General features: G+C 37.6%; 1 protein-coding gene across 10 annotated transcripts in view; it reads right to left on the bottom strand.

Annotated features, from left to right (window-relative positions):
- The window catches only part of DCAF6 (DDB1 and CUL4 associated factor 6), a 44662-nt gene that overhangs the window by 16931 nt on the left and 1145 nt on the right, over positions 1–26586 (bottom strand). For 2 of the 10 annotated variants that reach the window (XM_083498593.1, XM_083498592.1), the window contains exons 2-12: positions 19059–19183; positions 18654–18715; positions 17042–17134; positions 15974–16159; positions 15379–15492; positions 14359–14494; positions 12050–12264; positions 8634–8727; positions 7663–7782; positions 6056–6298; positions 1192–1359 (exon numbers count right to left, since the gene is read on the bottom strand). In XM_083498593.1, the coding sequence (XP_083354719.1) occupies positions 1192–1359; positions 6056–6298; positions 7663–7782; positions 8634–8727; positions 12050–12264; positions 14359–14494; positions 15379–15489 (1087 nt within the window). In that variant the 5' untranslated portion in view covers positions 15490–15492; positions 15974–16159; positions 17042–17134; positions 18654–18715; positions 19059–19183. The remainder of the gene's footprint in view (positions 1–1191; positions 1360–6055; positions 6299–7662; positions 7783–8633; positions 8728–12049; positions 12265–14358; positions 14495–15378; positions 15493–15973; positions 16160–17041; positions 17135–18653; positions 18716–19058; positions 19184–26586) is intronic. The other 8 variants (XM_083498596.1, XM_083498595.1, XM_083498594.1 and 5 more) reach the window with 7 other exon arrangements.

Raw genomic sequence — 26586 nt, 5'->3', positions numbered from 1 at the left:
CAAATGTTTCACCATCAAGCCTAAATGTGTTATAATCTTTGAGCTACATAAAAAGCTAGACATGTTGCATAAAAATCTACATAATCTGCCCATAGCCATTTTGTAGCACACAGTTGCATGAAGTGGGTCTACTTATATTACAATTTTAAGCATTTGGCCTTTTAAACTTCAGCTTCTACACATGGTATAAGACAGGAAGAGCCAAAACTTGCTTCTACACATATAAAATCTACATGCAGAGGCAGAGTATGAACCAGATCTCTCTGTTTTTGATGTGAACGTTTATAAAGATCAAGTGGAGTTTTACTTCTCAAGTTCATTGCAAACAATTACACCTCATGATCCCTTAATATGTCTATTTAAAATGTTTACCACCAGCTACTAAAAAAAGTACAAATTATGAGGAACAGAGCTGATAAACTTCCCTTTGCCATGCATTTTAACACAATAGAAACAGTTTACCAATTAGCAAGTATTGTGGCAATGCAGTTTGACTGGGGGAAGGATAACTTTAATCAGGAATATGGTCGATGCCCCTCAAAATGGAAGTCACCCTGTTCTACAATAATGTCATCTATCCTAAACTGAGGTATGTGTCACAGCCAAGGGTAACAGGAAGCCAAGATGCATCATTCCCACAAATAAATATGGCAAAATTAATTTCAGCTAAGGTCATTTTAGCACCCAAAGCAAAATTCAAAAAGGCCCAAACAAGAGTCTATAGAAATCAAAATAACTTCATCTGATAAGGGGCCTCTTTCTCTTGGCTGATGTGAAAGAGCTGCTTAAAATGCCACTTCATTTCAGGCTTGTGAGGAGGGCAAAGCATGGGATTTGAAACCAAAGTTAAACATTGGTGAGTGCTAGGGTTAGTTTTCTTTCAGTGCATCAGGCTGGAATAGGAAGCCCTTAACTCTACAACTTTGCATAGTGAAGCAGTCGATCTTATGGATCAGATATTATTCAAACAGGAACTACACTTAACAAAATTGTTACAGAAGTAAGGAGATATTCAGCCAAGTATTAGTTACTTTGGAGCACTGTGATGAATGAACACCACCAAATGCCAAGAACACGCAAGAAGCAACTGCATTCACTCTCTTGTTCTTGAGGGGAAGCATCTCAGCAAACAATAGCAGCACAAACTATGTAACTACACCAGCTGCTTAATAAACCTTGACAAATGACAACCTGTAGGCTGAGGGTCCTGTGGGGATCCCTTAGGGGAAGACTGATCAGAGCTGGAGGACTGTTGTGCTGAACCCTCAGCTAGCTCTCGCTGTCTCTGCTGTTCAGCCTTCTTAAGCCTCAGCCGCTGCAGGCCCCTACGGAGTATAGCTAACTCAGGCGCCATTAATTCTGACAGACAGGAAAAAAAGGGTGTAAAAAGAAACAGGCATAGAACATAGGATAAAAAGAACATAAAGACTAAAGAGCGAGGTAATAGATATTGAGTAGAGAAATAAAAGCAGCAAACGTTTTGTTTAAAAGCAAACTACTAATATTCAGAAGGAAAATAAAATGTGTTTTATTGGTTATTTCCTTTCTAAATTATAGGAATTATGAAGCTCATTATTCATGCTTCGTTGTCTCCAACTATTACCCAATTATTTAGCCATTTAAGTAAAGAATAATGTACCAAAAAAGCATGATGATATGAAACACATACATATGGAGCTTTCCTAGAGTATCCTTTGTGCAATAGATGATACTTTCTCTTAAAAGTTTTCTTTTGCATTACATATCATGGTATTAGGAAGAAGAGAGAACTGAAGCGTGACTAGCACGGTTCTTAAAAAGTGACTCTTCCCACCAGATTCTGTTTTTAAATCCTAATACAAAATTTTCATAAGTAATGCAGCCACATGTTCCCTATTTATGAGTAATTTTTTTGTAGCAAATAGAGAAGGTATGTGATAAAACACAGTTAAGACTGGGAAGTAACCTTAAGACCAATACAGTACTGAAGTAAGAAACTTATCTCATACTTTTTTCCCCCCAATACAGAGAGAGAAGCTTGATTAGAAAGATTTGTGTATATTGTAATAAGGGAAAGAGTGACATCATTTTTTTCATAATACAGATACTCAGAATGGACAACCTCTGCATAGATCAGCAGTCCAATCTCCCCTTGTGTTATTCTACACGTTACAATACATTTTAAAAAATTACATGAAGACTATCTCAGCATAGGGGGAAAATAATGTATAAAGTGTTTCAAAGGCAGACAAATGTTGGAGAAATTATTGGAAAGCACTTCTGCTCACATAAGAGGGGGCACTTGATTCTGGCAGATTCTCCTCCCTTCAACTAATGCATGCCTCTGAGACATACACCATTCTGTTCAGGAGGATCCCTCAGCACTTAGAAGGGTCCTCCTCACCAAGGGAGCAGTCAGCAAAAATCGGTTGCCCTAGCTTATGTAAGCAGAAGTGTTTTCCAATAAAGCAAAGGCACTATTTGATGCAGCCCAATGTTTCGAAATGATTCTTTGAGAAGTGAGAAACTTGTGGTTACCAAAGTCTACTAAAAAGAAGCAGCAGCATTTTTGCTGAAAGGGATAACTCTGCTGAAATGGTCAACAGATTAAAAATGGATAAGAACAGGAACTACAAGCACAGGTAGAGAAAAAATAGTGAGTGCCCCTTTAAAATTACTGATTTTAATAATATTTTCATAGGTAGGGAAGATCAGCTGGTATTTGACTTAATGTAGGCATATAGATATCTTTGCATATTTACTATTAATTAGATCAGTCTGTTTCGTAACCAAGCTTACAGAACTCTAATGGTCTCTGAGTAACAGATCATTTAAGCTGTAATGATAGGAAATTAATTTTAAACTGGTTTTAATACTTAACTTGTTTAGACTATTTAGCCTAAAGAAAAGTTTGGCTGTAACAGCCACAACACAGTAAAATACAATATTACTATTATTGTGATCTAATTGTTTGGATGATTTGATTTTTCATGAGAGAATAAAGCATCTCAAGAAACATGCATGCACACACCCATAATGCATAGCATGGGAAAAGGAAAGTCATGAAAGTTCCCCAATGACAGTAATGCATCTGCAAATGGAATAAGCTAAGTAGAAATTGTATTCTCTCTGTTGAGTTGCATTACCTGGTTCACATAGCAACTCTGCCAGAGACAGCAGCTTAGCTCACAAGCAACAATAAAACGTAGTTCAGCACTACATGAATGAGCCTAAGGAAAACATTTTTGTGTTCCCCTCATACCCCTTCTTGTCTGACAGGAGGACATTGTCAGAGTTTAGTTTTACTTTTAAGGAATCTCTGCTCTGCAATGCATTTGAACCAGAGGTCCTGCTTTAAACCAAACTCTGGTCAGTTTCACAGTGTGGTAACAATTTATTTCTACACCACTTGTTCATTACCCAGGTAAGGGAACAGCTTTTAAACAAAACATGGAACCAAGTGAATTACAGCAAGCTCCAGCAGATCCAGTTAGGGACCTGGACTTTATTAGATACTATTGCAAAAGGACAGAGCTCAACTTAACATGGTTGTTCTAGCCACTTAAGAAGGTCTGCCACAAGGAGAATCGGAACAAGGGTTTTATAGCCACAGCACACAAAGAGTCATGAACATCAAAACATTCCAAAACAACCTTCTGCATACAACAAGAAAGGTTACAGGTTATGAGAGGTAAAACACGCATTGGCTCCATACCGTTAACTTCACCCCCACAATTACCTTGGGGTGTCCCTAACTGCTCTGGCCATTTGGGTCTCAAATGTCCTACAATATCACTGTTTCCTTAGCAATCAGGCCTAGACAGGGTTGTTGACATTCCTGTCCCTATCTCTTCCTCAGAACCTTTCAAGGAGTTGCCAGATTTCACCCTGGTGCTAACTCAAAACAAATATAACAAAACATCCTTCGTGATCATTTGTGCCATTTTCAGGGTCAGATAGGAAAGGAATGCAGAGTAGGAGTCATAAAATGGAAGCACACAAAATCAAGCCGAATACATTCTAGCCAAAGGTTCAATAAAATTAATATCGAAACATTTTAAAAATCAAAATCTACACCCTGTAATTCTTACATCAATAGTAAGCCAACTTCAAGATATGGGTTATGAAACTGGCTTACTAAACAAGTGAGAGTTGATGTCTCTGGTTTAAACATAATGCTATGCAGAGATTTCCTAAAACTGAACTCTTGCAATGATTCATTCTTGTCCATGCAGGATGAAGTAAGTGGAAAGTGTTCAATCCTTTGCTTGCGTTTGTTCAGACTCATCCATGCAGCATTATACTATGGTTCAATGTTACATGCAAACACAATGTATAGCACAAAGGTACTAACTCCTCTGGAACACAAAAGTTGTAACCAGATTCACTTAGGTGAATAATAGCTACTTTCTCAACAGACAGTAATTTAACTTTGTAACTTTTTGAAAAGTGTGAAGCAGCCTAACAAAATAAGCATAATTCCACTACTATTCCTCTTGGTACGTCCTCCGAAGCAAAACTTGCAGTTCTGAAGTCCATTTCCCTATAGTACTTACTTTAGAAGCCTCATTTCTTTCCCATTCTCTATAACTGTACTTGGTAAAGTTGCAGGTTTTTGTCTGAAAAAAGTGTATTCTGACAACAGCACAGAGAGACTGAGAAAGGAAGCCAAGGCATATGTTGGAAGGAGAAGTTCCCAACAATCCAAATAGAAAAGCTACCAAATTCTGTAATGCCACTCCATTTCTGAAGGGAAATAGGTCTATTGTGAGCTCTTGCTTTTTGATAAATGAGAAACTGTATCTCCTACTGCTAAAGGATATGGCCATCGGAGCACAGATAAGTTGGCACACATCTATAGGTAGAAAAGCCCAATTCAAGTATGTATAAGAGATGCAGGGGGCCTGGACAGTGCTTTCTCTTTATATCACAGCAGCAAATGTATCAAACTGCATGAACACAGATGCAGAAGTGGTACAAAATGAAGTGCTATTATAACCAAAATCACTATGATTACGTGTTGTTTAATTTTTGCCTATGGTGTGTTTACCGCAATTAAAGAGATAACAATTGTTGGAAAGGTTACTTAACATAACTGTGCAAACTGCAGTGATCAAGAACCCAAAGAACAGCACAATTAGCTGCATGTGTCAAAGGAGACTTTATACAGTGGTACCTCCGGTTATGAACTTAATTCATTCCGGAGGTCCATTCTTAACCCGAAACCATTCTTAACATGAGGCACACTTTTGCTAATGGGCGCCACCGGCGCGTGACTTCTGCTCGCATCCCAGGGCAAAGTTCGCTACCAGGAGACCTACTTCCAGGTTAGCGGAGCTCGTTACCTGAAGTGTTCGTAAGGAGGACAGTATGTAACCCGAGGTTCAACTGTACTCATGTTTCTTCAACAGTAAACCCAATGCTACAAAGCAACTTTTGAAAAAGAGGAATCTTTCAAGAGCAGTTTGTGATATGGCAAATCCAAGCTCTTGAGCACATTTTTGGATCCCACCCAAAGTTTCTAGTCTTGCTAGTTTAAGTTATAAAATGGAGTTACTTCAGCTTTAATACATTACCTGTGCAAAAAAGTCTTATTTCTAGTCAAAGCAACTATAGTCTGAATAATTTAATAGTTAAGTCCCAGATGGCCGGGGAAACTGTCAACCAAATAGGATGCAATTCAGGAAAGGTTCCTGTAATATTCAAAAATGTTAAAATGCTGGGGGAGAGCCCTGATGATAGATGACAGAGAACTAGGTATTTTGTTTCATGCCATTTGGGAGGCAGATCACAACAGATAACTGACTGTGTTGTAGCAAGTTACAGCCAAACGCCAACATCACAGAGCTTTGAGTGAAGGGCTATTTAAAATAATAGTAGTCTTTATACACTAAATGATTAGTCAATCCACCAGAGTGTCTTCTTTCTGGAAGCACATATTCCTCGACTACCACATACACAACTTAGTTGATTATTGGTATAATAAATCCACGTTCCATAATTCCACACATTCAACAAACCTATATAGATGAGATACTTAAAGTGCCCAAAGATGGAAACTTTAATTCCAACATACCAGACTGATGGAGTGTAGGAGGTACAGGGGTCTCCAAAGATGGCCTTTGTTCGTTATCAGGAGAGGATAGCAAGGAAGTAGATGGGGGGCTTTCAGTCGAGGAAGATGTTGAGGGAGCTTGAGCTGACACTGTAGATGATGATGATTGCAGCTGTTCAGGACCATCTACTTCCATTGTGGCCTCTGTTTCAGCACTTGCTAAGACACTGCCAGCAGCAGAGACATCTGATCTACTGCTGCCACCTTTAAAGAAAAACAGCAACTTTATTTTTCAAAAGAGGACTCTCATACCATGTCACATTTGAGACAAAGAGTATCTTCAGCACAGTACACTTTCAACTCTACATTAAACCAACTGGAAACACTGAGCATACTGCTATTGAACTTACATATATGTAAATGGACAATTGCCAAGAAAATCCAACACAAACCACATTTGACTTCAAAAGAGGAAACTTCCCAAAAGTAAAATGGCAAATGGAATTCAATATAAACAAGTGTAAAGTGATACACACTGCATCAAAAAATAAATCTTAATTTCATATACACTCATGGAGTCTGAGCTGGAGTGACTGACCACAAACAAGACCTTGGGGTTGTAGTGGATAGCTTAATTATGATGCTGACCCAGTGTGAAGCTGCTGCTGTAAAAGACAAATTCCATGCTAGGGATCTTTAGGAAAGGAACTGAAAATAAAACTGCTAATATCAGAATACCATTATACTAATATATGGTATAGGGTTGCCCACCTGCCCGCTCCTACACAACGGGCACCAAGCACACCAGCAGGGCCCGGATGCGCATCAAAAAAATTAAGATTGCAGACGGTGGATGCTATTGAAGTGTGTGTGCCATGGAGGATGAAATATATACATACATACAGTATGTATGACACATGCACGCATACATGCATTATATGAGACTGTCTACTCTGCACAAGAGCAGTCAATTTGTAGTTAAAAATAAACCCCAGACATTTTGCCAAATTTCAAAAATCTTCCCTGACAGTCATTTTAAACCTGAAAAAGAGGACATGTTTGGGAAAATCCAGATTACAACCCTACATATGACTGTGCTTAGAATATTGTGCTCACTTCTTGTCACTTCATTTCATGAAGAATGTTGTACAGCTGGAAAAAAATATCAAGGGGGTGGAGCAAGTCTCCTGTGAAGAAGGTTGAAATATTTGGAGGTTTTTGGTTTAGAGAAAAGTTTTTTTCCCCTCCGTCATAGCCCTAGAATTAAGATATATCTGATGAAGCTGGAAGACTGAGGAGAAAGGAAATCCAAAGACAATAAGGCTATCAAAATGGCTACTAGGCTAAGCTTCAATAGCTAGGTTCTACCTCCAAAGTTAGAGGCAGTGTGTCTGAATACCAGTTGCTGGGAATCACAAGTTGTGAGAGTGCTGCTTTTGGTCTTTTCATAAGCATCTGGTTGGCTACCTTGAGAACAGGATACTGGACTAAATGGGCCATTGGCCTGATTCAGATGGCTTTTCTCATGTTCCTATGCCAAGTGTGCCATTTTTAAAAATGTTGATTACTATCTTTTATTTCAAAAATCCCCTTGTCATTTCATGCTGAAGGCAGTTAAGAACATTCACCTCTAGACCGAGATCGTCCTCTTCCTCTGTTGCTCTGTGCAACTTCACTTGCTTCTTCAAACCATCTTGACAACATGTCAGACATTCTTTGCATTAATGAAACATTAGGGCTCTGTTCACCTATATATAAAGAGAGGTGTCAATCCTTTTACTGTGAAGCAGCACAGTACATTTTTCCTTCTGCTACTTGAAATTTTGCATATTTACATCTCTGAAAGGTGAAAATATTTCTCAATATGTTTTTTCAACATATTGGTTTTCTCATTCTTCATTGTTCAGAAACTGTTAGACTTTGTAAACAAAATTTTAAAAATGCTTTTAGTGCTTTTTAAAGACACCCAGTCTGTGTGGCTTTGCTGGTTTCATTTTTTCAGCCATTTGATCATACCTAATTACTACACTATTTCAAAGAAAAAAACCCTTCTCTGCTATAATTGCTTCAGCCAAGAGTTGTAGTGTTCGACTCACTGTCTGCAGGAAAAAGTGATCCCAGCTGAGTAATTTAATGACCTGTACACAAACTTTTAACTGGCAATTCCTCTGTCCTCCTGTTGGTGGCAAGAGAATACCAAATTCATTTCAGTAGCGAGGAACCAGGACAGGGAAAATCCTACATGTTAAGATCTGGCAGCTTGAGATTTCAATCCATCTACAATTTCCCTCTCCAGATTCAACCAAGCATGAGTAGTCTGTTTGATAAGAGCTGCTATATTCATGTTGTACATGTTATTAAGGGCCAGTGACCTTGCTGACTTGAACTAAGGCTGATAAAAGCAGTAAGAAAAGGCTCAGTTACTGGAAAAACCAGAAAGTTGGAATTTGCTTCAAGTAAAACAAGGTGCCACTATCTGACTAACCAGCTAGGAATACCATTTTTAAAACATAAATCCCAGAAATGAATAACAGAATAATCTGTTATTCACTGATTCAGATTTTGAACTGAAATCAAGCTACAAAAGACAAGATTTTACCATCTCTTTCTCTCTCACTTTCAGGCCTTGCTCTTGGTCCAGTATCTGACCAGTCTCCTCTTAGTCGGAGTCGTTTGACAGGAGGCTGCCGTAACTAGAGAAATAATGACAAGAGGGGCATTTAAGATGTAAACATTTTATTTCTGTAATAAGCTGAAAAGGTAAAAATATTAAACCAAAGCTGAAATTCTCATTTTTTGTGCATGCGTGGGTTGCAATTTGGCGCTTCTGCGCATGCGCGACCGCTGAAACCCAGAAGTAACCCATTCCAGTACTTCCATGTTTCAGCGGTCCGCAACCCAAAAAGACACATCCTGAAGTGGCTGTAACCCAAGGTATGACTGTAAGTCTCTTTAGGTACAGATGATAATCAAAAGAAGATGACTAAGGTAGTATGGCAACAGTGAACACATATTTTAATGTTCCAAAATATTCAGATATTTTTAATACAATTGTATATATCTGGGGAAGCTATAAAACTGTAGAACTGTGGAACTATGTCCTGAACATGCAAATCTTATGCTCAAGGTACATATCACATTATAGCATATTTTGCATCTTTCCTTATCCTCAGAGGTAGAGCAGACGTTTGAACATGAAACACATGTGTACCAGATCTCAATAATAAATCAAAAGCAGCAGAAGGACCAACATAATTTAGTTCTTTCTTTTTTTAAGGGCTGGGAGACAAAAACAATATTTGCCTGGCACCAAAAGAAGACCACAACCAATGATGCCCATGTCACAGCTGACAGCCAGGGACTCTAGCAGCAGGGACACTCAGAGGAGAGTATCAGAAGTGACTGCAGCACATGAGCAGACCAGACATTTTAGACACCTGGATAGAACCCACTGGGTCCTAGTCTAAATTTAAATAGTAGTTGAAACAAGAGATCAGTTAACATAGCTTTCAGCAGCTACACCTGCAACACTGCTGGAATTTTCAGTCCAGATTCAGCCAGGTGGAACATTTGGATATTCAGGTGATCAGGTAAGCATATGATAGTTACACTGAAGTGGAGCTAAGAAATGGGTGATTTTTACTTGGTCATACATAATAAAGATATTGGTAGTGTTCATGTATCATGCTAACAACCAACATGGTGCCCTCCTGATATTGCTAGCTACCATCATCCTTGACCACTAGCTGTGCTGGCTGAGACTGATGGGAGTTGAAGAGCACATTGGATATCCATCTGTTAAGTCACAGTTTAGCATGATGTGAATGAGCTGCAGTGAGCCTCTAGCTCCCTTCCTCCCCATTCCTCTGGTATTGCTGTGAGGGGTTCAGAAGCTTTTGCTCCTGTTCTTCCTTAACCACAACCTGACATGTCACTGGAACTTGAAATCATTGGTTAAAAGTTGGCTTGTTTCAAAGAAACAGTAACCATATTTGAGAAGTTCAGTCCACATGACAAGCTGTAGCGAAGCAAAAATGGAAGTGAAAGCTTCCAAACTCCTCCTCAGAGCTACACCACAGTAAGCGGGAAAAGGGGGCACACTCAAGCTCAAGGCTCACTAAGTCACATTCTTGTCATGCTACGTGTGCAGAGGGCAACCAAGATGATCAAGGGTCTGGAAGCCAAGCCTTATGAGGAATGGTTGAGGGAACTGGGTATGCTTAGCCTGGAATAAAGAAGACTGAGAAGATATATGATAGCCATCTTCAAATATCTAAATGGCTGTAGCATGGAAGATGGAGCTAAGCTTGTTTTCTCCTGCTCTGAAGGCTAGGACCTGAACTAATGGCTTCAAAGTACAAGAAAGCAGATTCCGACTAAACATCAGAAAAACTTTCTGACAGTAGGAGCTGTTCGACAGTGGAATGATCTCCCTCCTGAGGTTGTGGGCTCTCCTCCCTTGGAGGTTTTTAAGCAAAGCTTGAATGGCCATCTGTTGTGGATGCTTTAGTTGAGATTCCTGCATTGCATGCAGGAGCTTGGACTAAATGATCCTCAGGATCCCACTTCTCTTACTTTCAAAAGCAAGTATTGGTATTTGGATGTGGTGTGGCAATTTTTGAATAAATGTAAGCCCTAGGGCATGTGAAACTAGTGTGGTTCTTTTGAATTCTAGCCATCACATTTTGTAGAATTTATTGAAATGACTGAATCAATATTATTGGCAGTGGGGAGGAGACATTTAATAAACTATTTTTATATATATCAACATTTCTATATAAAAAAAAACTTCAGAGTTTACATATAGCTTGCTAACAACACAGACTTCCTTTTTTCATATGTGGGACAGGACAGTTTTGGGGGCAGGGGTAATATTATTGATGGATTCTCACATATAGTGCCAGATGAACTCTTCATGTTGCTATTTTTGTCTTCAAAGAAACATTCTGTTATCATCACATGGCTGCTTCTATATCTAGAGTAGAATTACATATTGGTAAACTGGTCCAGAAAGTTTTTGCAGTCATAGCTTGGAACAGACTGGCAGGTTTACATCTGAAGATATTCAGAATACCAAAACACCATGGCAAATGAGAAACCTCCCACGTTTATTTGTAATTTGTTCATGATTTAACACTATACAATTAAAAGATTTTATTTGTCCAATATAAGCAGTCATCTAAAATTAGTGAATTTTATGGTGTTTTAATGGAAGGAAGGTCAGTCATATTACAGGTTGACAGGTGTGCACAAGCAACTACTGTCATTTACATGAAAACCTATCCACTCTAACTAAAATGTGTATTTTAAATGTAACTACAGTATAAGTAACTTACGGTGTATTTAATACAGTTATTTAAATATTTTTCCAGTCAGGATAATTGTATAGGCTCTCACTAAATCAATCTTATAGAAGGTATTTCTAATTATTTGCTCAGCTTAGTAGGATCTGAATTTGAATCTACAAGCAAAATCTCTATCTAATAACCTAACATTAAAATTATACTGATGTCTTGTTTCAAAATGGCACTAAGACACAGCACCTTTTTAAATAATAAACATTTTCCAGTACAGCTAATAAAATGATTTGCACATAATTCTAAGCCAAATCATGGCTTAGTGGGAGTTTTGCTCCTCCATTCCTGCTGCTGCAGTGCTGTGAGCTAAGCCATAGTTTGGCTTAGCATGTTGTTCAAACTGATTGGTGGTTTATCTGGAGTCAGACAAACCACAAGCCCAAGTTTGGACAACATAGTAATCCAAACCACAGATTAGCTCAAAACATTGCAAAAGCTGGAAAACTGCTATTTTTTGTTCTGTGAACCACCCTGAGTCCTCTGGGTATAGGGTGGTATATAAACTCAATAAACAATAATAAACTGGAGAAGCAAAATGGCAACGATCTCCTTTCCTGGGGTCTGTCTTTATGCTAAACTATGGCTTGGCTTATCATTACATATTAACTCTCTTTTGTCTTCAATATCATTTTAACAGCAGTAACTGTGGAACACTTACTTCTTCTCTTCTTTCATCTGAAGACGGAACTTTAAGTTCTCTAGCTGTGTCATCCTTGGGATCAAACAAGTATATATAATCTGAAGAATAGCTCACAAGAATTTCTTGGCCATCTTCACTGTAGCATAGAGATGTTACCCTACAGGATTTGTTGTTCAGATGGGGAGGAACAAAACGCGCCACTAATCCTGTGGTACCCCGGCCTGCATAATTACCTACATTAAAAAATAATTGAATTAATTTTCCATAACACATGAGCCTTCATTTACAAATGAGCCTTCTACTACATGATCTTTCCTTCCTAAAAAAAGGTCAACTTTGACCTGAACCCCCAAAAAGGAGGTAGATTACTGCCAGTTTGTAACTGTGAGTAGATCACAGTCTCTTGGAAGTTGGCCACCCCGGTCTAATCCATCACATTTTGTGGTAGTGAAAGCTAACTATGAATTGTCTAAAGAAGTACAGGCATCAGCCAACTTACATGGGGAGTTACCATCCAAGACCCCGTGTGCATAACTGAAATTGCATAGAGACGACAAGAGCACCCTCTAAACACCCTCTCTACCACTCTCTCTTCGATCCATGCCAAATATATCATATCCAAAAACATCCACAACTACAACTGAAGCTCTGGGGCCAGCAGGAAGCTGGAGGATGCATGGGAAAGCAGCTACTGCTGCTGCACTACCCCCATCAGTTGTTAGGCGGGGAGGATGAGCAGTGTAAACAAAGCTCTGCTGCACCTCAGGTCTCTTCGGGGCTTCCTCCGTCCTCATTGATATCCTAGAATCATAGAATCATAGAGTTGGAAGAGACCACAAGGGCCATCGAGTCCAACCCCAATCCTCTTCAGGCTCTGGGGAGGGTCTCTTTGTAAGGACTGTTCAACTTTGTAAGGACTGTTCAACTTTGTAAGGACTGTTCAACTTTGTAAGGACTGTTCAACTTTCTCCCGCCACTTCCAGTGGCGGGAGAAAGTTGAAATAAAAAATTGAATTTTTTATTTCCTAGCACCACTCATATACATGGTGGTGCGCAAGTAAATTACACGCAACGGATGCCTGTACTGTGTATATTAGTCCGAAAATGTGTCTATTTTTTTACACACTGCATTCTTTTATAAACCTCAGTTATGCCCCAGTTACTTGCCATTTTGCTACAATTTAAAGCCACATACACAGTATCTCCTCTTTGCCGATTTTTGGAGGGCACAATGAAATGAAAGCATTCACCAATTCAGAGTAAAAGCTGTCTACTGTCATTCCAAACTAGCCACCTATCAAATGTGATTGGTTACGCAATATTGTTGTACATTACCAAGTTGGCTACATAATTTCCAACTGGGATGACGTACAGTATTTGGAAACAGAAACTGTACTAATATTAGTTAGAATATTTTATCTAAACAGAAATTTAGATTCAAAGTATTAATATCACAATGAGACTATAAAATAATTCCACAGTACTTACATTAACCTTACTCTCCCTATGGAAACTTTCTATCCTATCCATCTATCCATCTGCTTTTTCCTCACCTCATAATTTCTAACAAAGAGTAGAGCAATAATAAATCACATTCTGCAGCCTTTTCTATGCATTTTTAGCTACATTAAGTGCACAACTCAAGTTCTTATCCTTTACTGAAATCAAGCCTAAATGCATGTAATTGAACTGTTTTCATGTTCTCCCATTTATCCTTGCCTCAATATTCCTCCCTAGTCAAATTTTAGATTGTCAGTTCTTTGAAGGGCCAGGGCTTGCCCTTTTGTTGATATTCTCTGAAAAGCACCATGAACACTGAGACCACCAACATTTCTTAATACTCAAAACCACTAAATGGAAAGAACAGCAGAATTTCTTCATTTATTTACCATGGCTGCAAATCAAAGGAGTTCACTCAAATTTATTCAATGAGAGAATCCATTCCCCCCCCCCTTAAGTTGGAATTTCCAGCAGCTCTTGTAGCAAACCTGAAAACTGTTCTTAGAAGGTCAATTTTAAAGAGCAGGTCAGAGAGAAGAATTGCTCTATGGGACATAAAATAATGCCAGTGTGCATACATGCCTCTGAATCATAGTCAAAATTTCACTTTAGGACATCAATACTTTTCAGTCCACATTACAGAAGACCTTCTAAAGTGTGATACAAGTTTTCATGAGTATAAATTTAAAAATTATGAGAAGTTCTGCGTTTATGCAGAAAATATATTTTTCATTAAATCATCTCATTAAGAGGTTCACATCCTATAATCTTCAACTATGGTACTCAAAAGTCAGCTGTTTTACAGTATCATGCAAGTATTGTCCTACCTGTTGCTCTTGTGCCAAGCATTCGTCGATCGTAAATTCTTACTGAACTATCGGAGCAACCAACTGCAAGATAATATGGTATTGGAGGGCAAATAGCTACAGAGGTGGCTGCCCTCCTACAGTTTATTAAAATATCCTAGAACAAAAGGAAAATATTGCACTTGTTTAAAATGTACAAGAACAAGTGGCATTAAATCACACCAACTAATACAATCCTAGAAAAAAATCAATATGGTTGTGTTTTAGAAAAAGCCAACTCTGGCCCTTGTTAATATATATTTTAAGCATGTTATTGGACAACAGACGGGTATGGCAACAACAAAAAGACTAAGCAAACAAAAGCATTGTTTAGTAACATCAACTTGCAGCTGTAAACACAAAGCTTTCATCTGTCTAAGATTTTCTCATAAAAAGAGACCAGAAAGTGAATCACAAGGGGCAGGGATTGACTAAGCTACTTTAAAAGGATTGGGCTAGAATAGATTTATGTACAGATAATTGGATGTAAAGAGCAACGCAATGAGATTAAGTACTGCAAATAGTTTCAACATAAAAAGGAACAATAGTGAGTATAGCCTATAAAAATGAGGTAAAATAGTTAAGTAAAATGCATACTTGGAAGCAACTGTATAAATTAGAAAAATAAATCCTATTACTATTACAGTCATAAAGAATTTGGTAAATTATTTTCACAGCTGAATTGATTCTTATGTTATCTAATTATCAATGACTTTAAGGATGCTCCATAACAAAGTGTTGTAACATATCAAATAGTTCATAAAAAGCCTGAATTCAAACCAAATCAAGTTTTTCACATCTGTTCAATATTATAGTATTATGATATGACAGATAAGTAATACATATTTCAAAAATAACAAATTATATTTCCCTTCATATAGTTCATGGTCACCTCACTAGATTTCACAGCATCAGGACCAAAACATGCCAGGATCATGAGATATCAGGTTCTGAAAACAATATAGCTCTTTATTCACACCCTCTTATAAAAGTGTCTCTTACATCTTTACAATCTTCTTTTGTGCAACTTGTCTTGATTCTAGTATCAAACCATCTCACAGTGCCATCTTCTCCACAAGATAGAAAAGTATAGGGATCATTGGGGACTGTCATGATCTGAAATGTAAGCAAATTGTATACTTTAAAATGGCAACAGCCTTAAACAATTGAAAATAAAAGCCAGGATCCAAAGTACCATAGAACAAGTTGTGTATGCAAGGCTTGAGATTATTTCCTTGATAAATATCCTCCCACCTGCACACCTCATGGAAAGCTGATTTTGAAATAGAGAGGTGTCTCAAATCAGTTGTAACAAAAGCAATGTGATAATGTAAGACTGCCTTATAGTATACAAATAGTTTTTTGGAGGTGGGAGGGTGTTCTTTAGAAGACTGAAAGGCAAGGTACAAAAAATCATGCCCAGGCAATCTTCTTAAATAATGGGAGGTGAATGTAAACAAGAAAATTTGGACCATATTATCTAATTGGGCCAAACTTTAGGTTATTAAACTGCAGTGTGAAAAAGAATAGATAAGCAATAGTCAGCACTCATGACTTTATAGTTATAAGATACAACAGAAATATTATTTTTCAGTACCTCATAAGTAGTTCCATAATGGCATGTGAATTGGCACTGTCTGTTGGTTTCAGCATCTTGCTCAACATTGGTAAAAAAAATTACTCCATCTCCTGAACAGGACACGATCTGTTTATCACTGGTGCATGGCAAAAATTTTGCACTAAAAATATTTGCCCTGTGTCCTGAGCGAATGGTTGTTAAAACCTAGAAAACAAGGATTACTGTATTAGCTTAACATTTTAATTACAGTAATATTGATCACATCTATCTTTCTCACCTTATTCCAAAAAGCAGGCTACCATACTATTTTATCTTCATAATCCACTCTCTTGTTCTACACCAGGGATAAGTAATCTCTGGCCTGAAAGTGTTTTCCCCAAATAATACCCATCTGCCCCACACCTGTCACCAGATGTGGGGCAGGTATAGAGGCACAGCTATGCAACTGAGTTCCCCATATGAAACTTGATTGTGCGGTCAATCCTTGCAGAAAGTAACTTTGCCAGCCCTATGCTTGGCACTTGGGAAGAAGTGAGCACAGAGCCCCTTGCACTGTGGTTCCCAAGCCCAGACAGCCCACTGGCTGTAAGATGCTCAGAAAGTGCTGCACAAAGGATTTGGACATGTGGGTCATCCTGGCCATCTGTCAAAGCTGGCCTGCAAGGATGGAGACAGATGAGGATCTGGCCCTTTGGACCAAAAAGGTACACCACACTGTGGATGGTTCTACACCACCCAGGTAATTTCATAACTGAAGGCTTTGACCAATGCACAGCTCTAGCAACTGCACTACAACACAATAGTACAGTGCAAGGTGGTGAGGGGTGGTGAGACAATATAAAGAGTAATAAGGCAGAAATCATGGTAACAAGATAATACTGAAAACCTTTTGAGCAGAACTGGTGGACTTAATATGTTTTGTGGCAACTCTCCTACACAGGACAGATATACTGTTTTGAAAGAATAACCAAGCAATCCATGATATATGCAATGTCAGAAAAAACAGAGCTTTCAATTACAAAAAAAAATGTTAATAACATTTTGACTATTCAGAAAAATGGATAAAGGGACAGCAGATCATCTTACCTTTCTACTATATGGATTAGTAATTACAAGATTAGTATCATCAGATCCAGATAAAATATATTCTCCTGTATCATTCCAGCATATTGTATTCACCTGTAAGCAAGTATTTAACACAATAATTAATATCTAAAGAAGGGCGAACAATGTTAAGATGCAAACTATCTAACTTTACCAGAAAACAACACAACTCAGCTAATTATGCATATACTATGTATAAGGACTTGCACACCTGTATATTCAGCTGCATGAGCAGTACTTCTCTCACACTTGCAGTCTCTTTGGTTCATACCACCGCAGAACATCACATATGACAGAGGTGGGGAAACCTTTTCAACCCAAGAGCCACATTCCCTTCTGGGCAACCTTTCAGGGGCCACATAAAAGCGGCAGGCAAGGCCAGGGACAAAAATGGGGCAAGAATTGTATCCAATTCTTCCATGGAACAGACTTTCACTCAAATAATGTTGGGATCCACCCTGTGTGCATAGGGTTGCAGCCTAAATTAACTCATTTTCACTGGGCCATTTATCAATTATCCCCAGAATAAAAAACTGAGTATCTAAACTCTCCTATGATGAAGTCTATGGAGAAAGACCATACGGGAGAATTTAATTTTAGAGATAAAAGAAAATATCAAAATTATTTTTTAATATTTTGATTACTCTTTAAAACATATGTATGAAAATTAAAATAATTATCATGTTCCCAACAAACCTTTATTCCACAAGATCAAATTCCTTGTGATATAAGATTTAGGGTCCCAGGATGTAGATTTTTTTTTAATTTTAAAAATGTTCCAATATTAATTGTTTTGAACCTTTGGCTAGAATGTATTATGCTTCATTTTGTGTGCCTGTATTTTATTACTACTATGCTGCATTCCTTTCCTATCTGACCCTGAAAGTGGCACAAATAGCCCTCCAGGATGTTATTCTATCTTAATTTTGCTATAGAGTGTAAAATCAGCTATCCTTGAAGCTTCCTGGGAGATAAGAGAACACAGCCAAAGGTCTGGTTGCCAGGGGAACAGTGACATAAATGCAACATTTGAGGTCAAAATGACCTGGGCCCTTGGGGTACCCCCAGGTAACTGCAGAGGAGCCTTACATTTTAAACATCCCATTACCTGTAACCTTTCATGATGTATGTAGAAGGATGTTTAAGAATGTTATGTTTTGATGTTTATAACTCTTTGTGTGCTGTGCCTATAAATCCCTTTTTCTGATGTTCCTCGTGTCAGACCTTCTTCTTAAGTGGCTAGAACAATCACATTAAGTTGAGCTCTGCCCTATTGCAATAGCTATAATAAATAATTCCCTTGGTTCCTTTACTTATTTAAAAGATGGTCCCTCACCTGAGTAAAAATAAGGCGGTTTAGAAGTAAATTCTTACCACACTTACAAGAACAACCTTGTACGTCCTAACATGTTTTTAAAAATGTGTTATAACAACAAATTTTCAGTAGGGGAAAAAATAAAATAAAATAAAGTAGATATACTTGGAAGAATACTAAAAGATCATGTTCATCTTGTCATGGAAATGCCAGTTACCATTACTTAACTTCTTGTTCAAGCATGCATTCTTTTTAAACAACAACAAAAAAATCACTTACACAGCCATCATGCACATTCAGCGTTGCTTCAAGTTTTAATCTTTGGATAAATTCTCTCCTTCCTGGAGGGGAAAATGCAAAATTAGCAAAAAGGTTTAGATACTTACAAAAGTATTTTTTAATATTTTTATAAAATATGCTTTATAAATATATGTGTGTTTTATAAATATATATGTATTGGCGCCTTCTTTCTTTCTATGGAAGGTATTGCATTGCCTCTACAGCTAAGATTCTTAAAGCACAATGTGAACCTTCCTAAAGGTAATGGGATTTTCTGGGTGATGGGTGAGCTCCTTCTCAGTTCCATCCAGCCATGCGTGCACTGACCCATCCTAAAATGGGTCCAGGTGGAAGAACCATAATGCATCATCACCCAATCAGTACAATGTCAGAGGCAATACGTACCCGCCCCCAAACTTGAGCAGATTTCCCCACAGGCCTCAGCACTTAAAATGTCCTGGTTTTCCCTGGTGTCCCTTCCTTGAGGAATAGCACATCCCACATGCCCCTGATCCCTCCTGTTGTTTCATCTGCAAGGACAAGAGTGAACACTGCCAAATGAGTAAGTTGTCTTTGCTTTAACAAAAACATTGTGTGACCGAGATTCAGTATGATATGGCAAGACACTCGTCCCATACTTTAAGGTAAAATATTAGCTACTTTGTATCCACCTGTTGGCAAATAAGGGTTCTAGATAGTTATTTTCCTTTCACAGATCAGTTCCTTCATATACCTACTCAGCTGTTCTGTGATTTTTGGGGAGAAAACAATCATATGCCCTAATCTAGAATCAAAAGCACTTAAATATATGAATTGTTACTGGTACATTTTGCAAAGAAAACCATGAGGAAAAGAAGCATGCACAATCATGTAAATGAATACACTGGAATTAAAAGGTTTAAGATGTCTTTCTACTCATACAAATCAGTATGAGTTTCAATCATATAAAAGCAAACTAGTACTGCTTGGACAAGCTTTCTCTACAAATAGACCCATGTAAACATAAATCAAGTCTACCAGTCTTAGAAGCATTACAGGTTGCACTTAAGGTTGTAGCCAACATGCAGAACAGATTCCACAGAATCATAACATTGTAGAGCTGGAAGGGCCCGAGTCCATTCCATTTATACAGTAAGACTTTGCATTCCACTCCTCTCCCTTATAACCCCCACATCCTCAAAGTCTGCTTTGGAAGTTGCGGGACCCTCTGGAACAGATTTTGGGGCACATAGAGGCTGCAGAATGAAATAGTGAAAGGTGGAGACTTGTGTGAATAAAAGTGTTGAATTCCACTCTAAAGATTTTCTTGTGAGACTGTAATAAAACCTTCATTTTATGAAATTAATACTTAACATCAGATGAGCAGTGTAAGCAGAGGAATTGCCCATATCCAACTCATCCTCACCTGTTTTTCCCTTAATGCAATCAATGTTATATTCTATTTGCCACTGGATTGGCCCAAAGCATTTTAGGTTTGCCAAGCAGAAGCTTTTGATCTCTCAAAATCAAATATATTAAGGCAAGGAAATCTACTTGCTCTTTTGAAAATAAGTCATATGACTGACCCATATATGCTTGTACAGGTACTATAGCATAGATAACCTATACAACATCTATTCCAGAAAATTATCACACTAGGTATGATAGTTGTGTTGTAAAATTATGTTTATAAGTCTTCACTGGAAACTCATGATCATGCAATGAAAATCTATTAAAGCTGGCCCATACCACCTTTCTTATGCTGCTATTGCCCTTCCAGTCAAATGTGTTTGTTTTTGCCAACATAAAGCTTTTAGCTTTTTCAGTTTCTTCAACACTGATTTTAACAAGACTTTTCAGGCAATTGTCATGATTTTGTTTTCAATATCTTCCTTTCCAGTCTGACTTTATGTCATCTTTTTCACCAGCTGCTGCATTTGCCTTTCCACTTACACAGAATCATTAGCAAATATTATACAGTCATCGGCAAAAAAAAAATGTTAGCTGTTCTCTGAAGAAAATTTTACACTCCCAGTTTGTTTTACTTAACAGTGATTCCAGAGCTGTGACAGCTTCAGATACACTGTGGATCACTGAGTGATTCCTGCAGCACAGCTGGCTATTCTTTGCAGATCAATATACATGTTGTTAATTTCAGTGTTGCTCAGAGCACCGAGGACATCTGTCCCCAACAGGATAAAAAACAAACCCCTGAGAAAATTCAGATTTTAGTATTCTATGTGATGTTGGGAAGTGATAATTCTGAAACTTTTAAGTATTCTGAGTACCACAAACATTATACTTTAATTAAAGTATCATCTTTTAAAAATACTCTACAATAAGTAAATTTAAGTATAAATTTCCCATTTTAATTTGAATAGTTGGGATGTATTTTTCTCTCACCCAGGAACAGGGGGAAAACTATTGTGCAAGTAGAAAGAATTCTGTTTGTAGCAATCCTGATAGCTGTATTACACTTTCAGACATACTACAGATCTTAAATAAGTGCATGGCTAAATATAACCTTTCCTGTTTAGTCACTGATAATGTTACAATCACTTGAGCTTTTAACTGAGGTAAACAGTGTTACAGCAACAGACTAAGTCAAACATTTAAAATACTAAGTTCACAAAAGCAACTTAATTTTGATGACAAAGGGAATTTAATATGCTATATGCTTTTACAGGTTTAAGTGATCATAAAAGGTATCGCATTTTGCACGTTTCATATTGTGTAGAAAACATTAGCAGAAGCACAAGCTCACGCTCTCTACAGCAAACCAAGGACTTAGGCCTAGTTCTCACTGTGTCCAGACTGCACTGCAAATAGGTGGGGGCTCATAATCATAATCATAAAATTATACCCTGCCCATCTGGCTGGGTTTCCCCAGCCTCTCTGGGAGGCTCCCAACAGAATTTAAAGCACAACAGAACATCAAACATTTAAAACTTCCCTAAATAGGGCCGCCTTCAGATGTCTTCTAAAAGTCAGACAGATGTTTATTTCCTTGACATCTGATGGGAGGGTGTTCCACAGGGCAGACGCCACTACTGAGAAGGCCCTCTGCCTGGTTCCCTGTAACCTCACTTCTTGCAGGGAGGGACCCACTAGAAGGCTCTCAGCACTGAACCTCAGGCTGAATGATGGGGGTGGAGACACTCCTTCTGGTATATTTACCTCTCTACACTACCAACACACTTACCTTGGTTGCACTATAGCCCTGTCAAGAATGTTGAGGAATGAATGCCAAACACATTATTTTTATCATGTATGTATGGCACGGCTAAAATAGCAGATTTAATATAACACTGGCCTTTAGGCAGCAAAGCAACACACCATTTTTTATATATCAGGTACATGTCTAGATAAGTCACCCATATGATACGGTATTTCCCTCCTCACCATCAATCAATCATGAATACAAGAAGGAATGCCATCTGCATTGAATTTAAAAGTTATTTTAAAATTACCGTGTGTTAAAATAACTAAATATTTGCTAAAATTACTACACTGAACTTTTTCCAAACAAAAAATATTACTTGGTCATTGTCAAGATTGCTAGGTAAACTACTATACTGTACTTAAATTGTAGCAAATGACCTAAATGATACTTCATTCACTTTACAAACCTCTAAAATTAACATATCTGCAGATGTGAGACCAGCAACGCTATATTCTAAAAGTATCTCTAGTCTTGTTCCCAAGCATGCTGAAGTTGTGGCATCCTACATGAAATGCAATGCTAAGCAAACAACTCTCACAAGACCTATAAACTTTTTCAAACTGCATTAGAGAGCCGCTTTCAAACTAATGCCACTGTATTAATAATGAACTTGATAGCACAACTAAAAGCTGCAGTGCTATGAACTACAGATTATGCTATAAGAAGGTAGGCAATCTAAGATCGTTCTTAAACAATTATACTTCTAACTACTGTTGCTTATGGTAAATATTTTGCAATATGCCACATAGTCTCTAAAATTTAGTTTACTCTTCTTCAGTCTATCTTACAGTCTCTTCATTCTCCCTGCTCCCACTAGTGTTACATTTTTTTTAAAAAAGATGTATTTCCTAATAAAGCTGTATTTTGAAATAAAATATTTTAATATTAAACAACTCTTGACTTTATTTTTTTAAAGCTTTTAGTTGTGATCCAATATTTAATTGCATTGGGTTGTAGACAATGTTATGCCAGCAGAAACCCACCAGCAGAATCCCCCAACCGTCTGGAGCTGATGGGAGGGCACAGGACGGAAGAGAAGAAATGGAAGTCCCAATGTACACATGCAAGTCCCTTGCACCAGCAGAGCTACAGCATTAGATATAGCCCAAGTAATTAACACACAAGCAATTGCAATGTATAGATATTGCTATAGATTTGCTGTTTAATGCAAAAGTATCTCTCTGAAGAAACTTGGTGCAACCACCTTCATATCAGCCCATCAGGATTGCTAACAGGACAGTGTGGCCAAATAATGAGAATGCTATTTTACATTTTTGGAACAGACTGTCAGAAACAGACTTCATACCACAGGTGGTGATGGTTTCTTTTTTTTAAAAAAAAATGCACTGCTTTTCACCACACCTCAGAGACTTACAAATAAAAAATTGTACAATGCACAAAACTTGAAACATAAATAAAAACATCAGTGTAGAGCATTAGAACCATGTTCATGATGCAAAGGCCTGAAATTAAACTGTTTTAAGCTGTTGTCTGAAACTTAATAGGGACAGTGCCTGTCTGATTTCTAGTGGGAGGAAATTCCAGAGTTGAGTCCACTACACTGATGTTGCTTTAGGACTGTTGCTGCCTTTTTCCACACCTGCTTAATTTGTCTGTATGTCTGTAAACGGGTATGACAAAACTTTCTTCTGGTAATTCTATATGCTGCCCTTCAATATAAATATGCTCATACAACAAAGCCAGTACAAAATATTTAAATATTTAAAACAGCAAAAAGGTTGTAAACAACTCAATGGTAAAACACTAAAAGCAGCAACAATAAAAATCATAGTTAAAGAGTTGAAACCAAAAGAAAAGTAACTGAAAGCCCAGAAAACGTATTATTGTGGCAGCAAAAAAGGTATCAAAGAAGGCACCAGGCAAATCTTGCTGAGAAGAGAATTCCAAAGGCAGGACATCACAAGTGAAACAGCCTACTCTCCCCACTTGTCACCCCCTCACCTCAGAAGATGGGAACACAGCGAGGTGCAAATCCCACAATGATCTAGATGCACTGGCCTACTAGCTGTGTAGCAGGCATACCTCCAAATGCCCTTGTCCAAAGCTGTGTAACCAATAATCAGTAAAGATATCTAAGAAATTATGAGGTATGGTCCAACTGGCTGGTCCCTATCAGAAATCTGCAGCTGTATTTTGTACTAGCTCATTACTTAACAGTATTCAAAGGCAGTCCTAGACAAAACACATTGCTGCAGTGTAATCTGGATTATACCAAAATACTGATAACTTTCTACTGCACTTCTATCCACAATAGGCCTCAGCTGGTAGAAAGCACTCTGAACCACATGGGCATCAGCGACAAAGTTGGATCCTAGAGTATTCCCAAGGTGCTTTAATATGTCACTGCTCTTTCCTCCCACACAGATTGAGTTTAGAAAGCTGCTTCATACTTTCTCATTGCTCAGTGTGGCATTGAAAGTGTGGCAATTAAATAAAGCTATGAATACCCACACTACTACAAATGCAGGTTTGTTAGAAAATAAGTACAATAGGAATAAAATAGGTAATTTCAGACTTGAATATTGGTTGCTGATTTAACTCAGGCTACAGGTGGCTATTTTAATTCAAAATCAGTTACTGTGAACACAATATAAATATGCTTTTAAATTCCAAATATATAGCATCACATAGCCAAACATTACCTACAATTATTATTTTATATCCCAAACACATAACCTACAATTAGAAACAATTTCTTTGACAAAGGCTGTGACAAACATATTTTTCAAAACTGTGTTTATTTCAGTTCCTTTATCCAATAGCAAATTTTGTTTCCTTCATCTACATGGTTGGGGACACCATAGGTGAATGAGTCCACTCGCCACTTTAAGAACAAAAGAAAAGACAAGGCGGCTTATAGATTTAGCTACTTTCTTTACAGATTCTCAAACACTTTAGGTGATTACTTCAGTAAAGAGTGGCCTATGAAACTTATATAATTCTACATGTCTCTAGGATTTGATGTTCTCTGGGGGAAAGGGCAATTCCTTCAAAATGTCAATATAAAGTACATTTTAACAGATTTCTCAGCCACAATGACTGAGGAATTTCAAAACTGTTACTGAATTAACTTGTAAATATGTGTTTCTCTTTAGGTATGTTTCAAGATATACAAGTATAGCATTTTAACATATTTTGACTCTAAATCTGCAACAAGGTAACATAAAATGACTGTATAAGCAACCATTTGATGCAAATCAATAGAGAATGGGGCTCAGCTGTACTATTTATTACTGTAATGAAAAACATGAAGGCGTAAATAAAATATAACAAAGAATACGTTGAAACTTTATGCCATACACATCTAAAAGTTATATTGGATCAAAATACACAAAGGAGTTCTCTCATCTTAAGCACTCATTTCTAAATTAAACTAAACTTTCAAACAGTAAAAAAAGGTAACATGCCATGACCCTCTCCAAAAGATCACTTAAAAAAAAACACCATGGTCATCACTCTGCTCCTGTGCCCTTGCTGTAATACAGAAAAGAAAGCAAGAGCAGTGATGTAAACAATATTTTTCAAGTGAGCTCTTTTTGGTGGTCTACACAGTAAAATCTATGAAGACCCCTTTCTTCCAATTAAATAATAATTGAAATACATAGTCAATATTTCTGCAGTAATAAAATACTTCTTTGAGCATTAGCCTCCCCAATTCATTCCTACACTTAACACATGGTTATTAGCAACTTACACTTAGTTATAGCACTTAAGTTATCATCATAAGATAACTGTAGCCAATTAGATCTGTGATTCTATACCTAATGACAATGATGTCAATCAGACCATAGATAAAGAACAGAGTGGGGAAAGCTACTTGATAGTCTTTAAATAGTCTTAAATTTCACTTTGAAGCCAATTCCCAGAGGAAGGGAGGTAATAAAACATGTGGGGGAAAGATTGTGGCACAAGTCCAAATCTAGTTGTGCTCTGGTGCGTATCACTGATGAATGCCATCCATATCAAACACAAGTTCAGCAGGAAGCAGATCAATGAAAGTCATGAGAACAAATATCCCTTGTAGATTGGTGCATTTGCTTTTAAACTATCGAATATACGTCTTCATATAAATTTTCATCCACTTTTATTCAGCAATATCTTAAAGAACAGATTGAAGACCTCCCGTATTGGGTAAAAAAGTAAGCTGTCCTTGAGTCCAAAGAATATTTATGTTTGTATATCAGAAATCAAATTAAAATCAGAAAAAATCCAATTTTTTGTAGCAATATTGTAATGCTTTCAGAAAACGCAGCGAAATTAGTATGTTTCTAATAGAAAAAGTGCAACATTTAACTAGCTATCACTGCCCAAGACAAACTTTACCCAGAATCCATAAATGATAGTTATTTATGTATGCAGATTTGTTAACACAAGCAAAAACAGCCAAACTTTTCTATGAATCAATATACTAGAAGCAATCACGTGCTACATTCTTCTTTGCAGGGAGTTGTGGGGGGGTCTCTATGGGAGGTACAGTTTTATGACACTTAAAAATGCCTTCAACAGTTAAATACATCCACAACCTGTTTAGCTCATGGCAATGGCAAGCAGAGACACTAAGCCGTTCTGATTTCTCTTTGAGACTTCTTGCACGAGCTGGGGGTGCAAGTGTGTGAGAAAATTTATATATCATAGAATAAGTACTATCGCGTTGCAACTCAGCATCCAAAGATGAGGGGGAAGTTGCGGAAAGAGGGAGTGAAACGCCAC

This window comes from Podarcis liolepis, assembly GCF_965112155.1.
Source record: "Podarcis liolepis genome assembly, chromosome: 4".
Taxonomy (NCBI): Eukaryota; Metazoa; Chordata; class Lepidosauria; order Squamata; family Lacertidae; genus Podarcis; species Podarcis liolepis.
This window is presented reverse-complemented; position numbering and strand designations above follow the sequence as displayed.